This window comes from Choloepus didactylus, chromosome 2 (genome assembly GCF_015220235.1).
Source record: "Choloepus didactylus isolate mChoDid1 chromosome 2, mChoDid1.pri, whole genome shotgun sequence".
Taxonomy (NCBI): Eukaryota; Metazoa; Chordata; class Mammalia; order Pilosa; family Megalonychidae; genus Choloepus; species Choloepus didactylus.
In genome coordinates this window covers 26,213,691-26,230,148 of record NC_051308.1, presented here as the reverse complement: position 1 = coordinate 26,230,148, position 16,458 = coordinate 26,213,691, and the positions used below count along the sequence as shown (strand labels likewise).

The 16,458-nt window shown below is 38.6% G+C and overlaps 1 protein-coding gene across 3 annotated transcripts in view; it reads left to right on the top strand.

Moving 5' to 3' along the window:
• Positions 1 to 2,009: 2,009 nt before the first annotated feature.
• The window catches only part of RGS7 (regulator of G protein signaling 7), a 565,752-nt gene continuing 551,303 nt past the window's right edge, over positions 2,010 to 16,458 (top strand). For 2 of the 3 annotated variants that reach the window (XM_037822014.1, XM_037822002.1), the window contains exons 1-2: positions 2,010 to 2,237; positions 3,297 to 3,423. In XM_037822014.1, coding sequence (XP_037677942.1) covers positions 3,346 to 3,423 — 78 coding nt within the window. In that variant the 5' untranslated portion in view covers positions 2,010 to 2,237; positions 3,297 to 3,345. Of the gene's footprint in view, positions 2,238 to 2,459; positions 2,586 to 3,296; positions 3,424 to 16,458 lie in introns of those variants that run through there. The other variant, XM_037822011.1, reaches the window with a different exon arrangement.

Here is a 16,458-nt window from a genome sequence, read left to right as displayed (position 1 = left end):
AGAGAAGAGGCTTGAAGACTGAAATTTGAGGTACTCCAAAATTTAAGGGTTAAAGAGATGAAGAGGAACAAGTGAGGAGGCTGAGAACGAGCAGATAGTAAGGTAGGAGGAGAAATAAGAGAGAATCCATGCCCTGGTAGCCAAATGTAGGAAATTTTTGAGAAGGTGAGTGGGATCAACTTTGTTAACTTCTGCTGAAAAGTCAATTATTGTGAAAACTGAGAGTGACTATTGGTTTATCAACATGGAGGTCATCATGATATTGAGAAGTATTGTGCAAATGCAGTGGTGGGGATAATAGCCAGAATGGAGGAGGAAGTTTTTGGTGTAAAGGATAGCAGAAAAATAGGAAAGTGTGACAACAGATTTTTTTTTTTTTAAGTTGGTGCTATTCTACATGGTAAAATTAATTAACGTGATAGGAATGATCCACTAGACAGGTAGTGCTGAACTTTGACAGAGCTTTCTATTGTGATAGAACCTTTTCCTAGAGATGCAAAAGAGAAAGCCTGCTCCTTACAGGCAATTCACTCAAGAGGAAACTGGTCAAACTGAGTGAGCATGCCCAGTTATTCTTTTCAAATGTATTAATCTAAGTCATTAGACTTCCCAGAGGTAGACTGTGAAAAGGGACAGAGAGAGGGGCTGAGGAAGAAAAGGTAGGTGTCACTTAGAGCAAGAATGTTAAGAAAAATTCAGAGAGGAAGTTGAAATTAAAGGAAATTTTGCTGAAGAACATTCTGAGTTCCAGATGGCACAATGAAAAATTTCTGGGAATTAGGGAAGAGTGGGAGATGGGTCAGACTAGGGTGTGTGTAAAGTAGTTTGGGGATACTCTTCACCCTGTAGTATTTAGAAAAGGGGGATAGATGTTAGATTGAGTGGAACCCGAGGGGGGCATGGGTAGGGCTGGGGAAGTCACTGGTGGCATGGCTTCTGCTGTTTGAAGTGAGTAGCAGATTTGACCATGAGAGAAAGTCTATTCTGCTTAGAAACAGTGGGTTTAGAAGGGGCTGGCTTGATTATCCTCTCCTCTATACCTTTCACTTCTGCACATCTGGTCCCACACAAGATGGAAACCTAGATCAGGTATTTACTTGCTTCCCAACCCTGCCCTTGAAAGATGGCAACACTTGTTTCTTTACTCTTAGCCGGGCACAAAAGTGACTTTTTTTCCCTTTCATGTCTTTCTAATCCTTATAGAAGGGCCAGTCGCAGCAACCTGAATAATAATTATGGGAAATCAGCGCTCAAGACCCTCTGAAAATTGCCAGCACATGAGAATGGCCGAGAGGAAAGTTTCTCTGAGCACTTTCTGTTAAAGGAAGAAACCAAGCATTGGGGATGTTCCTTCAATTTCACGGGTGGCAAGATTTTCACCTCGAGTTGGCAGCCTCCAAATTTGTTTCCTATTTCTCCAACTTAGCAGGAAGCTGTGAAGCCGCAGGCTAAGGGGGCTGAATGACTCATCTGGTCCTGACCACTCCTTTCATTCCTAGGCTGTCTCAGTACCTCTCTATTCTTATTATCAAAACATAACAGTAGTAAATCATCTGCTTCTCTGGCACTGGTGAAGAGTCGTGAGGCACGTGAAGAAACCTGCCGGCTGGATGGGGATCGATCGATGGATCCATCCATTGCCAAAGCCCTTCCTCTCTTTCCGACTTGCACTTGGCATTAAGCTCAGACCTCCCTGGCTTTCAGCGGCGCGTAGCCCAGGGCGGGGTTTGCGAGAGCGTGGGCTGCCCGCGCGGGGACAGGGCTGCCACCTCCCGACAGGGTGAGAGGGGTGGGGGCGGCCGGGGAGGCCCGGGCAGTCTGGCAGCTGCCGAGCCGAGCCCAAGCGGGCCGGCACCTTTCGGACGCCCCCTTCCCACGTGACAGTCCCCGCCTCCCTCCTCCCAGTCGCGCGCACGGGCCGGGCGTCTCGGCTCCCGCGCGCGCTCGGCGGGTCCCAGTCCCCGGGCGGAGAAGCGGAGGAGGGAGCGAGCCGCCTAGGCCGCCCGAGGGAGGGGAGCGGGCGCGAGCGGCGGGCTGCCGGAGCCGCTGGTGCACCGCAGGGCGGCGAGGGTGGCGGTCGCCTCGGCGGCGAGAGCGGGGAGGTGCGGATTCCGCCTCAGCCGAGTGTGATGAAGCTTTCCTGCCTCGCTCCTCCGCCTGCCGCCAGCTGACACCCGCCTGCACCCAGCCCGCCCCGGGAGAAGGGACGCCGCGGGGCCGTGACCTTGGCCGAGGAGGTAAATAGGGGAGGTAGGAGGGGAAGAGGGAGCGCCGCCCGGAGCCCTCCCCTCCTCCGCCCCACACCGACCACCCTCGCTCTGCGCAGGGGGAGCGTTTGCGGGCAGAGGGGCGGCCGCCTCCGGGAGCTTCGCGCGGAGCTGGGCTGCGGTCGCCGCTCGCGCTCTGAGGTCCACGGTGCTGAATTGCTGCCCGGGCTCAGGCGGCGGCCGCGCGGGGCACAGGCTCGCCTGCCATTTGCTGCTTCCGTGAGAACCAAGGAAGGGGGTCTGGGCTAGGTTGTTTTCCCCTCTTTGGCTGGTTGCTCTGAGGCTTCTGCAGTTAGGTTTCTACCGGCGGTGACCCAGGTAACTGCCTGTGGGTTTACTCCCCACCAGTTCATGTTGCTGGGGCATTTTCTGGTGCCTTCTTGCAAATCTGAGGCTGGAATACGACCTAACATCCGAAGCAGAGGGAGCGAGAGGAAAGGGGCCAGTGGTGGGCAGTGCAAGGCAGGTGAAAGTAGGCGAAGCGTACTCTGGCTCTTTGTGGGCGACCCAAGGGAAAAACAGAGGAAGAAAATCCATGTGCTGGAGAATGACACGGGGAATGGGTCTGTGAGAGGCTTGCGTGTAGGAAAACTAGACAGACACCTGAGAGAAAGTCTGCAGCTCCAGCGTGTTGCCTTTCCACCCTTTTGGGGGAAAACATCAAGTGGAGAGCTAAGTATTGGGAGAGAAGAGAACTCTTTGTAGTACGGAAATGGTAACAATGGGTTTTTGAGGTGAGCATCGAACACTTTTAAAAAGGAGTGTCTAGAAAATGAGTATCTAGAAAATCTTAGCCAAATGACTATTTCTAACTAGAAGATTGTAATTTCTCACAATTCCCTAAGGGTACTGTAGGTGTAAACTATTTTTTTTTTTTTAATGTATATTCAGGTCCACTTCCTTCAGCCAGTCCCAGCATGTAAGCATGCTCCCTGTGGGGTGCTGTGAATGATGGAGATGAATTGCGGGAGTTAACCCCCACGAGCACTACCGCTAAGGTCTCATTGAAGTCTCTCTAACTCTTTGCAGGGCAGACTGATAATTCTTGCATCTGTGAGTGGACCAAGTCTGGGGTGACATGGCCCAGGGGAATAATTATGGGCATACCAGCAATGGAGTGGCAGATGAATCTCCCAACATGCTGGTATATAGAAAGGTAAGGAAACTTCTGCCTTTCTTGATTTTTCCCTGGATCAGAGTATATATCAACTTTGTGGTCACTATGAATGCCCCAAATCATCAGTGACTGCACACTATATTTGAATATAATTAGCCATTTGCAAGTGACAATTATGTGTAGAAGCACAGTGAAATAAATGAGGATAATTGTACTTTGTCCTCAATTCCTTGTTGATTTTACATAGATTAATCTGTCATCAGCAATAGCAGCAAGTTTGGGCCTTCAAGTATTTTGCTTGTTACACTCATGATTTCATAGCATCTGCAATTTTTAGAATGTTTTAAAATCTTGCTCCTAAACTTTAGGTTATAATTATTATATGCGTATTACATTTTAGAAATGCAAATAGACCACTTTGTAGCTCTGTGGCAAGAGTGAATGTGTCTGTGTGAATGATTTAATAATGATTTGACTCCTAACTAAACAATTCTAGTTTTTTGACTTAGCTGAAATTATTTTTCCCTTGTTTTATTTATATGATTTTGCTTATGGGTATTTATGTTCTGGTGCCATATGCCTATTAAAAAAGCTTCATATTCCAGAGGTTTTTTTTTTTTTTTTTTTTTTTTTGCCACAAACAGATCTGACAGCTTTATGCATTTTATAGCAACGTTACCAGCAATAAACTTCTAGACATTGAGCTACTGTAATAAAGATGCATTTGAATATTGCCTATGCTGCAGAGTGGTTGTTGGTAACTTTACTCTGGTTATAATCAACAATCTTACTAACATTAAGGAAGTAGTATTCTTTAATTTCCACTCTCATCATTTCTATTGTATTTATACTGGGGTTATTTTTCTTTAATGTATTATCCAGAGTGCTTATGGGGCAAAATGTCTTTAGTTAACACTAGTAATGGTAAAAAGCAAATCATAGCCTGAAATCAAGATGATTGTTAAAGCTTTGGATTAGCGTGAGCCCATTGAAGAATCCAGAATGAGTTTGCATTTGTTCCTTCAGCCAGAGGATCAGAGCTGATTATTAATAAAGAAGAAAAGCCATGTACTACCCTGACCTGTACTATGTCAAAACTTCCCTATACATGGCCCAGGATATTAAAAATTGGTGATTTATGATAAATATGTGGTTGAGGGAATAATTACTATTGTTTAACAAGAAGATGCATGGGCATCCCAACAGAATACTAACTGCTTTTTCTCTAGCCTTGTAGATAGCATGACATAGTTCACCTGTGAATGCAGTTGCATGTGCCTGGAGTATGAAGGGAAACAGAAATTGAGAATTAATTGTCTCTTTTAGTCTTACAGCATTCCAACTGGATTAATCAGGAGAATAATCCCTTTGAGTCTAAATTATTACTATTGTACTCCTATGTGGATGGAAATAACTAGATATTTGTCCATTCTATATAGAATTGATTCTGAGAAGAAATATTTTGGGGGCAATTTGGGTTTTTAAGTATGTGATAGTATTTTCTTATTGTTTGGTTTAAGTCTGTATATTGAAATATGCCAGATGTGAGAATTTTAATTTTTGTTTTATAGGTGTATGCAATGTGAAAAGTTGGACTTTGGATGTAAAATTATAGTAGTAAACTATTTTTGTTAGGTCAAATAAATGTTTTCTATCTCTGTTTCTCTATAAAAGATGAAGGGCTAAACTGATCAGACAACAGTTATCTTGATTAGAAATAAAGTTAATATGATATCAACTTGTGTGCTGTAAATTCTTGTATAACATCAAGTTGCTATTAGTGCTTCTTGCGAATTTATGGATAAGATTTTGGAGATGCTTTCAAACCTCATTCTTTTGTTGGTTAAGCTTACAACTGCTTGTGCTACTGCCTTTGCCCTCCTGTTATTATTTCTTTAAGGTTAATGACACATATAATTTATTCTTAGAAAAAGATTTTCCTGGTAAATAATTTTTGGAAAAAATGGACTCAGTTCATGAGTTTTTACTCATAATGCTTAACTGTGGATTGCTTGTCCATCTTTTTATTCTCTGAACATATATTTTTTGTTTTTATGTGTGATTTAAGTAATAATGTATAATCAAATGCCAGATAATTTATATAAAGAAATACAATGTCCTTGGTTGTCATTTGCTACCAGCAAATCAAATGGCCCTTGTCTATGTGCAGACATACAATATGATATTATGGATCGTACATGATCATTGTGCCTCTGTTCTTTTTTTCTTTTTTTTTTTTAAGTAATAGACTTTATTCTTTTTTAGAGCAGTTTTAGGTTTACAGAAAAATTGAGCAGAATGTCTGCTTTGGGCAGAACCTTCATTCTCGAGGGCAGCATGGCTGTGGAGGGCGATTGAACTAGAACCCAGAGTACAGGCAAACACACTGCACATTTGGTGTCTGGCCAGCATGCTGCTCACTAGACAGCATACATCACTTTTTGTCCAGCAGCTGACATTTCTGCATTTGAAAAACAAAATTTCTAGGGCACCTTGATCCCAGTATTTCAAATGATCTGGAATGCTGGCTTCTCACTGGCAAGGATGCTCAAAATGACCAACAATTTCTGATATTATTGCAGCAACCGTTTATGCTCCAGCTGTCAGAAAAGAAAATGAAAATGTTTTCCTCATTCATTTTCTTAATGGAATGAATGTGGTTTTGGACGGATTAAACCAATCAGGTTCACTTTGCCTCCCACCTTACCTCACCTTTCCTCTTACGTATTCTCTCCTCCATTCCATTCTCCTCCCTTTCCCACTCCTCCTTTCCTCTCTCTTCATCTTCTATCTAGTCACTGTCCTTCCTTTTAATTTCTTTCCTTTCATTTTTTTTCCCTTTAAAATATACCTAAGGGTGAAGATAAAATTTTTATTAAGAATCTATTCATTCAGTTGTAAAAGAGAAAATGACATCTTTTGGAGAAAAGAATAGACTGGCCTTGTTGAAGTACCCACTGAGAATAGGCACTGGGGTAGGTATTTTTAAACATTGTATCATCTTGTGGCAGTGGCTAAAGGCTCCTATTATTTAAGGATCAAGACTGTTCCATTCTTGAAGAGCAAGGTGGTACTACTGGCCTCTCTTACATGGAGGCCCAATAGGAGCTTTTACCCCACTAGGAAGATCGCCTCTGCTGATTGGCTGGACCAAGATGTTATCTTTGGAGCAATTTCTGAAGCCAGTCTGTTCTTTGAGAGCAGACATGCCTGCAAGAGAGGGAGATGGCTTGATTTCTTCTTTTGAAGGAACAGAACCATACACATTATAGTCTCTTTTGGTGGACCTGAGTGGGTTAGCTGACATTTTCTACATTAGCTCAGTAGATTGACTCTTCAGGATTGGCCAGTCTGGTAAAAAACCTTGAAGGTGTCAATATGCTCCCCCTTCACACCCAGCTTATAAAACAAGCTTTTGACATTTTTGGACTTTAGTTAATTAGACCTTTTGTGGTGCTACAGCCAAAGTAAAGAATATTTTTAGCTGATAACAGACAAAAGCCCTTTAGAAAAGGAAGAAACCCTTGTAAGTAGATAATAACAAAAGGTGTGTACCTTTAAGTCCTTAGATTTCTCAGTTAGGTGCTTGGATGGGAGATGGACACCAGGAGAAATGTTTTATCATTTTAGAAAAATTCCTAAGTGGGGTATCTTCTGTAAGTTAGATTGTTTGAAAACAACTTTCTGGACCGTAGGATTTTCTCTACCGTAAATATGAATTTGAGTCAAATGATTTTCCAAAGATCTGTTTGAATCAATGCAGACCTGCTTCCCCCTCAGCGACATGAATATTGTCAAGTGCCCTGAGATATGATAGGCCCATCATCTATGATGTTTCTGTACAGAAATAGAGAGAACCATTTTATGAATAATAATTTAATGATGAATTTTGGATAATAATTAACTTGTGTTCAGAGCAGGAAAGCCTTCCATGATTGAGCTATTTCCTCACCAGTTATTGCTTGTCAGCACTATTTGTGGGTTTAAGATAAGGATTTATGGTCTGATTTTTATTTCCTTTATTTCCCACCTTCAACCTCCCTGAATCTAATTGATCAAAGAAAAGTGCAGATGTACAGAAGAGAAGCTATCTAGGGATTTTTTTGCCTTCTAATAGCCTTTGTGGTTCTACTGAGTGATAGAAAGCAGGGTATTTTTAGTTGGTGTGGATAATGGAATGTGATCACTACAGAGAATATGGAAATAGTTTGGATTTGGACACTTTTAGTGACTTAATAAATGCTAAGTGTCCTTGAAAACAGGATTTTAGAAAACAAGTAAATAATTAGTCCTTATTCCCCCTTTCATTGCATTGATAAGGAAGCATGAGAATATCAGGGTTACAGAGACTTCTGTCTTAGAAAATATCAATGTAATTATAAAATAATTGTAAATGATAAAGTGAGTGCCCTAGTTCCTTAGGAAAAAAGGCCCTGCTTCTTGCTGCCATTTGTTCAAAGCAATATAAAAATTAAACTTGCCTTTTTTTAAAATTCTCTCATTATTATTCAATTAATGAAGGTCTCTAACAGACAGTCATGAACATGACTTCAGCTCCAATGAAGTTGTCACCTGGTCTAGACTAGAAAATATTTTGGGTGAGGGGTCTATCCAGAAAGATAAGTTGTTATTCTGCCTTCTGGGAAAACATATAGAAATATGGCAGCTTTTTAAAGTTAGCAGAGTTCTTAAGAAGTCTGGAAAACTACTTATTTTAGATCCTTTCTGGTCATTAGCATGTAAAAATCTCCTTAAGGAGATAATGTGTAAGTACCTTCTTTACAGGGCACATATATCGCCATATTTTTTGATGTAGAGAAAACGGTGAAGATTCACATCATCTCCATACATGTCCTCCTGGTAGTATAAGGAGGCATATTCTGTAGGGTGCTTTGGTAATATCATTTTTATGACACTTACAGTGGTCTCTTTTACATTGTTTAGCCTCATATGACTAATTTCTTCTAGTTTTTGATAAGCACCTTTGAAGTGTACACAGTTCCTTGAATATCATGTAAACTAAATAAATCATTAGCATCCAGGAATTTCAGAGGTAAAATATACCTCAGTATTTATCTACTTTTTTATTTGGTAGATTATAAAATTGAGGATCAAAGACATAATGATTTGTGTAGGGTCTAATGATTCGAATTCAGGTCTATATTTGTCCAGCATCTCTCTCTCTCTCTCTCTTTTAAAATAAATGCAAAGGTCTTTGGGTCTGTAGTTTGGTGTCAGTAAGTAATCAGCATCCTGATTACTTCAGGGACATCCCTGGATTACTCCAGGATATCTAATCACCCTTTTTCTTTGAGCTATATTTTAGTTTTTGGAGCCCCAGGAATTGATAAGATTGGTAGCTTACTATGCCCTATTACAATAGTCGTTTTTGTTCTTGATTTAATCCTGGTTGAAAGTTCTGGACTGATGAAGACTCAAGATTTGATGTCTGTGGCATCACCGTCCAATAGAACTTTCTGTGATGATGGAAATGTTATTTCTGCATTGTCAAATATGGCTGTAACTGGCCACACAGGACAACTGAATACTTATAATGTGGCTAGTGTGACTGAGGAACTGAATTTTAAATTTTATTTAATTTTTATTAATTAAAATAGCTCCATGGGCTTGTGGTTATCGTACTGGACACTGCAGTAATACAGAATAGAGGCCTTTGGAAATACAGCATTGAACTCAAGGGAAAAAAAATTGAAGAATATGCCATACTTAGCACACACTGTTTGCAACAAAGTAGGACTCAGCAAATGATCTTTTAAAAGAATAAAACAAAAATGAATTTTTAAAGGAAGACCCATGATTTGATAAGAGGATGGATGGTGGATATCGTCTATCTACTGAGTTTATGTAATCTCTACCTTGTAGCGTCTTAGAGATGTTTCATAGCCATTTCAAATTTCCACGTAAGTCTGAGGAAAACCAGAAACTTCTGGATAAAAAGAATTTGAAATGGTTGGATCCTTTCTGAGGGTTGGAAATTGGGGTATCCAGAAATATTTTTTTAAGCTCAATTCACTTTCTTGTGTCTCAGAACTTTTAAACGAAGGTGATAAGGCCATGGCGAGGTAGTCGTGATAGAACAGGTGTCTAAATCAAAAGACCTGGATGTGAATTCAGCCTCTGCCCTTGACTAGCTATGTGAGCTTGGGCATGTTTCTTAACTTTTCTGAGTTTCATTTTCCCTATGATGTTAACAGGACTTTTAAAAATAATTGTTGAAAGAATTAAGAGATAAAAGTGAAAGTGCCTGATTCAGTGATTGACAAATAATGCTTATGTACTGTTTTTGGGAATTGTGGAAATTACCAAGGTTCCTTGCAAGAATAAACTTTCCAAAAGGCTTCCTGAAAAATCTTTCCCTGCTGGCCGAGTCTCCACCTTGCTGTAGATTGTTCAGAAGCCCAATTGACATGCCTTCCATGTTTGGTCATTGCTGGAAGGTGTCAAGAACAATAAAAATCTACATGACCTTTTTCGGCCACACAAGACTTTTGATGGCAGACACACTAGTTCAGTAGAAAGTTTTTCCCTAGCACAAAAAATTATGGACGTTTTTGCTAATGCTTAAAATAACGTATGCCAAAGCATTTTGAAGAATACTAAGTACCATATATAGAGAACACATTATTAATATTTCTGTCTCTGGACTTTTCTAGATGACTCTTCTGGGAATCAGTGTCATTGTCATTTGCTCTAAATTTTATTTCTCAGTATTTCGATTTTAGACTTTTGATTTATTGTCAGTTAGAAGAGTTGCCATTTATGGGGGCTAACCGTGTGTCAAGTGTTTTACTTGTTTTCCTTAATGTTGCATGTTGGTTATGAGTATCCTATTTTTCCAATAAGACAGCTGAAAACTGAGTCATGTGATGACCAAGAACTCTCAGGAGTTAGGGGCAGAGCTGGAGAGCTCCATGTGAGGGTGGAGACACCTGTTTTTCACTGCTGTGTCCCCAGCACGTAGAACAATGGCACATAGTAAGGGTTCCAGAATATTGGTTCCATAAATGCATGAATGAGAGAATGAATGAATGTCTTGTCCAAAGATCCTATTCTTACTTCTTTACTATGTTGCTGTCTAGATAAATCAGTGGATAGACACACTCAGAATTCAGTTCTGTTCAGTACATATCCTTTGTATGTACGTCACAGTATGGGACACTGAAAGGCATTTGGGATAGAGTGCGATCAAGAAGGCATGATCTTACCCTAATTGAGTTTATTTTATAGTGGGGAAGACAGATGCCAAACAACTTATCACAGAGTGACTAGCACCATGGAAGAGGAAGAAGTGAGTGATAATGAACATTTATTTATTCTTGGTCATCTGGTTACTAAAAGAAATGTATCGGTTTGTGTCTCCTATTTGCAGTTCCGAATACTAAGCACAGTGCCCACGGTCTAACAACCTTTGACTCTTAGTAAGTGCTCAATAAATGAACTAAATTGAGCTAAACTGATGTTGAAATCCCCTAGGACTTTAATGAGATAGATGAGGCATTGGTGTTGATCTTTCTGCTTGGAAAACAAAATGCCTCCTTTCACAGGCTCTCAGTCAGGCATCTGGCAACTCAGGACTGATGAGGCTTTCTTGAGCTATCAAGAAAGGGGAAAGAGATACTGCCGCAATTAGAGAAGTAGAGTGTACTTTTTAAGCTTGAGGCTTTGCAGTCAGACTATCTGGGTTAAAATTTACTTAGTATGTGTGAACTTGAGGCAAATTACTTTACCTCTTTGTGTCTCAGTTTTCTTATCTGTAAAACGGGGATAAAGATTGTAATAAGTTATTGTGAGGATTATATTAATAAGGCATGTAAAGTCTAATAAGGAGGAAATATTCAGTATCAACTATTAATGTTAATGAAAGACAGAAGGACCTGGATATCCCTATAAATGGAAGTGATGACATCAAAGGATCACTTCTCTTTATAAATTTTCTTTCTGTATATATTTTGGAATTTTCTCTCTTCATTGGCTCTTCGTGATTTGTTTAAAATGGTTTCATATAATAAATATACAAAAGATACTTAAAAATTTTTCATTATGGTAAACTTCAAACACATATGAGAGTAGAGAAAATAATATAAAGAATCTTCATTTACATTACGTAGCTTCAATAATTGTTAACCACTGGTAAATCTTGTTTCATTATACTTCCCTTCTACTACCCCTATCCCTCAGGTGATTAATTTGAAGCAAATCCCAGAAAATATATCATTTTGGAGATAAGTTCTTTAGTATGTATATATTTTTAAGAAGATCAAGGTCAAATGAAATGGTAATTGCTGTAATAATTTGTCCTGAATCCTCAGAATAAAGAGGTTAAGTGTCTTGTCCGTGGTTCCAAAGTAATCTTGGACAAGTCACTTTCTTTCTCTGAGCCTTATTGTGAAATTGGGATAATAATTCCTACCACACAATAATGTTGTAGGATCAAATCTGAAGACATATAAGATATTGAACCCTGGTTCTTCCATTTAATAGCTGTGTAACTGTGGTAGAACGTCTCTGAGTTGTAGTGTCTTAATATGTAAAATCAGCATTACATAAAAGTGGGACTGAAACACAGCAGCTGTTCCCAGAAGAAAGGTTAAAGTCAGATCCAGTGTTTCCCAGTAGAAGATGCTACCTGAATAGAGATCCTAGTTCACGTCAGCCACACTCCTGTGAGCAGGGCTGCTGTCTCCTTGCCAACATTTCTTCTTTGCCCTTTTGCTCTCCTGCTGTTTCTATTTCATTCCTTCCATCACCAATGTTTTGGTTCTTACTTCTATGTCTCTCCTTTTCTTGTAATCTCTGGACTTACATCTCTCTTCTTTATTAATTTTTCTCCTGTATTTTGCTTATTCTTATCTCTGTATCCTTGGCTTCCTGGTTTCTGTTTAGAGTAAAACCTCAATAATTGGCCCTCTTTTAGGTAATAATTGTGATGAAGCTTAATTAATAAAAAATGAAAATGGTAGCACATTTAAAAGTAAGTTCAGTTTTATTTGTTGTGAATCTATGAATTAATGCTTTTTGTGGTGTTGGGAGGGGACAAGTAGTCCAAAATATCTTAAACAATCTTGTAAATGTTTTAAGAAATAGCCCAGACTCTCTGAAAATTAGAGTGTTCACTGTGTTTTTCTAGTTTTGGTTTGGCTCCCTTACTCTTTTGCTCCCCCAATGCATTTAATTTTGGACAATATAACTGAATATGTAGAATTTACTCTATTCTCAGGGTAAGAAGAGAGACATATTTTCCTAGAACCTTAAAAGTTACTGTCCATTTCGATTAGTGTAGAGGGATAATGTCAAATGGATCTTTCCTTTCATCTTAATTATTGGTCTTATGCAGTTATTTTTTCTTCTTATATTATTTCTTTTAACTGATTTGAAGACATGTTAATATTAGGAATTTTAGTACACATCATTTGGGATGAGAGTTTTAATGGCTTCAATCAAAAGCAGTTTATCATTTGGAAATGGTTTCGAACTCTCCTCATTAAATAGCATTGTACTATAGCCTTAAAACTCGTGTGACATTACTGCTTTGAAAGTATATTATGAAGTAAATAGTTTACTCACACCATTTTGATTTGTTTCACTACAGCTCATGTCCTTTATATAATTGTGGTAAACCTCTCTGTCCTTGATGTTTCTTTTCTTCTGTAGCACTAGCACTCAGTGCTAGCACTATTCTCATCTTGGCACACTAAAAATAAAGAAAGATGGCATTTCTCAGCCTCCCAAACAGCTAGGCATGGCCATGTGACATTATGGCCAATAGGATGTAAGCAGACATGGTGTGTATAATTTCCGGGAAGTGCACTTAAATGAAGAGGATGTGTCTTTATCTTTTCCTTTTCTCGTTCCTGCTGGCTGGAATGCAGACATCTTGGCTATGAGGTAGAAGCTGAGAGTTGAGGATGGCAGAAAAACAAAAGTGAATATAACTGAGTCCCTGAGTATTACAGAGTCACACTACCAGCCCAACCTGCATACATAGACTTTTATGTTAGAGAAAATTTAATGCATGTCTTCTTTAAGCCATTGTAATTTGGGTTTTCTGTCACTTGCAATCCAACTGGATTCTAATGAATTCAGCAACTATATATAATGGCTTTTATTTTTATATCTGTAAGATATTAATAAGACTTACATTTTATTTGAAATGTAAGTTTTTTATTTTATTTTAAAAACAATCTATTTGCTCTGTAGGAATAACTCTAGTTTATTTTAAATAACTTAACTGAGGATCTCTGGCCTAGATTAATTATGCATATGGTTCAATTTAATTTAGCAAATATATATTGAAAATCATTATGTGCAAAGTAATTTGCTAGAAGTGTCATGGGATACAAAAATTTGTGATGATGATAAGGTGTTATTTATCAGAACACTTTACAGTTCCAAGTTGGAGGATCAACAGGTGTTTTCCAGTCTATCATCTCATTTGACTTTTGTTATATCCTCATAACATTGACATGGTATTCATCTTTTAAAAATGCCTGCTTTCCTGTAAGGAAAGTGAGACCTAGAAAGGTTTCATTTGCCCATGATCACAAAATCACAATGCAAAAAAAAAAAAAAATCTTCTAACTCATTTTACTGCCAATGGATGGTAGTGGTAAGAAGACAGCTTTTTAAAAGTATTTGAATTTATGTCTTTTCCCTAGATATTGGTTACTCGTGTGACAGGTTCTGTAGCTGATGACACTCTCCTTGTAATGTCTTTGCTTCCTTGGGCAAAAGAATTTAAAAATTTTGATGATTTAAAAATGGAATCATTTTGCATAATAAAATGAAGGCTGCTTAAAGGTGTGGAGATAGGCCAATATTTCATACTTTATATTTGAACAGATATTTGATATATTTGTATACTATTTTACATTGAGAAATTTTTTTTTTGAAAATATTTATGAAAAGCAGTATGAATTGTCCCACTTGGTGCCAGGTTTAGTAGAAATTGTACACTATTAACCACAGAGACAAGGTGCTGCACTAGATTTTAACAGAAAGAGCCAATTAGGTGCAATGCAAAGCAATTTATTTACACCAATCATTGCATCAATTGGTGATTCCATGGTATATCAAAAATTTTCATACAACAAAGCAAAATATAAGCACTCCTGCTATAATCTAATACACATATTCCATTAAAAAATTTCACATTCTACAAAATTGCACCTTAGAAATAAGTGGCATTCTGAGGGAAATAAAATTAGAATAGATCACTCAAAACATTTACTGTTATGATCAAGCATTAACCAAAACAATAGCAATCTCATTAAAAATACCAGCACAGTTACAAAAATATGTTAATTTCTCTATAAATAAAGAAATAACACAATAAACACAGGACTTTACCTTTAAAAAGTAAAGGGGTAAATGGCTTGACAGAAAAGTACATATGGAAGTATTGAGTCTGGAGATTTGTGAAAACGCATTTGGAGAGACATTGACCCCAGAATTTGTAGGAGGAGAAGCAGTGACAGACTTCGCATGAAATGGTTCTGGCTCCATATCTAGGGTTTGCTTGATTGTTTTGTACAAATATCTGAGAGAACTGTGCAAAAGATACCTTAAAGACAAAGCATTAGCCACATTGATCCAGGAGGAAGAATGTGGTATAAACAGGCAACTTTAATGGCACTTTATTTATCCACGGCTTGCTACGTCTAGCTGTGTGTGTGTACTTTGTGGTCAGCTGCTGTTTCTTGGTTGCACAACATTTAATGTGCTAAAAAAATTGTGCTTGAACCAATGGGACTTTGGGTTTTGCCACCATAATTCCATGATTTGCCAATTGTGTATGTGCTGATTTTTGTTATAGGAATATATACTGTATAAAACATACTATACATCAAATGACCACTAAACTTCTCATTGTTGAACTGGGAAGGAGTACTGAGGGCAGGAAACAAAGTGAGTATGACTGAAGCAAGGGTGGAACAGGAAAAGAAATAGAGGAGATGAGCAATGAAGCAGAAAAAAGTAGAAAGGGGGAAGTCAATGTTTTGAGAAGCCACTGTATGACAAATTTTATTTTGTTTGGTCTTAAAAACAGTCCTGTGAGGTAGTTATTGTTTTCCACTTTATAAATAAGAAAAATGAGGTACAGGTAGTATAAGAATTTTGCCAAAGATCACACAGATAAAAAATGGTGGTGTTAGGATTTGAAATCAGATCTGCTTTCTACACCCTACTGGGCTACTTCATTACTGTGTTGGACTATGAGTTCAAGGCAGTGGACTGTTATTCTGCAGTTTTGTGAACCTGAGTGAGTCTTTTAAAATCTCCAAACCTTTCTTTCTTCACACAGGGAGGCAATGGGAATATCCACTTCAGAGGATTACTGTGACAATTACATACAATAATGCATATGGGAAAGCTTTGAAAATGTTAAAATATTATGCAAACAATAAGGCATTTTATCTTCTCCCTACAAGACTTCCAGTTCTTCAGGTTAAAAAAAAATGATAATATCAAGGATTCTTTAGATTACAGGATTAATAGTTTATATAGGCATAAATAAACAAAGAGAAAAAGAGGATTTCTGGGATAAGCCAAAGATATTTGGTTCCAAAACCAAATACACCTTCATTTTAAGAAGATGCTGTTGAAAATTAGCCACAAAACCAGATAGGTGATATATCATTGAATCCTGTCTAGGAATCTTGGCAGAAGCATTAATATGCTTGCTTGGGTTTCTGTGCTTTAGAGATCTTCCTTCTTATTCTCACCCCCTCCCCCCACTTCCACATCCAGACATTCTGGGACTGAATATTCGAAATGATTGCATACATGTGGTGGGAGCATGCTCTTTAAATATATTTGATGAAATGTATATGGTCTGTAGTTAGGTGGAGATGAGGAAGGGTTAGCGCTGAATAAAGTCTTATGATATCTCTAAGAAGTTGGGCCCTCTGTGTCACATTTCCTTTCTTAGTCCTACCAGAACAAATGGTGCTAAAGCTAACCTGATGTGCCTTCAACATGTTTCAGTCTCTCCCATCCTCAGATATCTAGAAAAAGTGGTCTGTGATAAGGATTTTGCTATTACCACTGATCAAG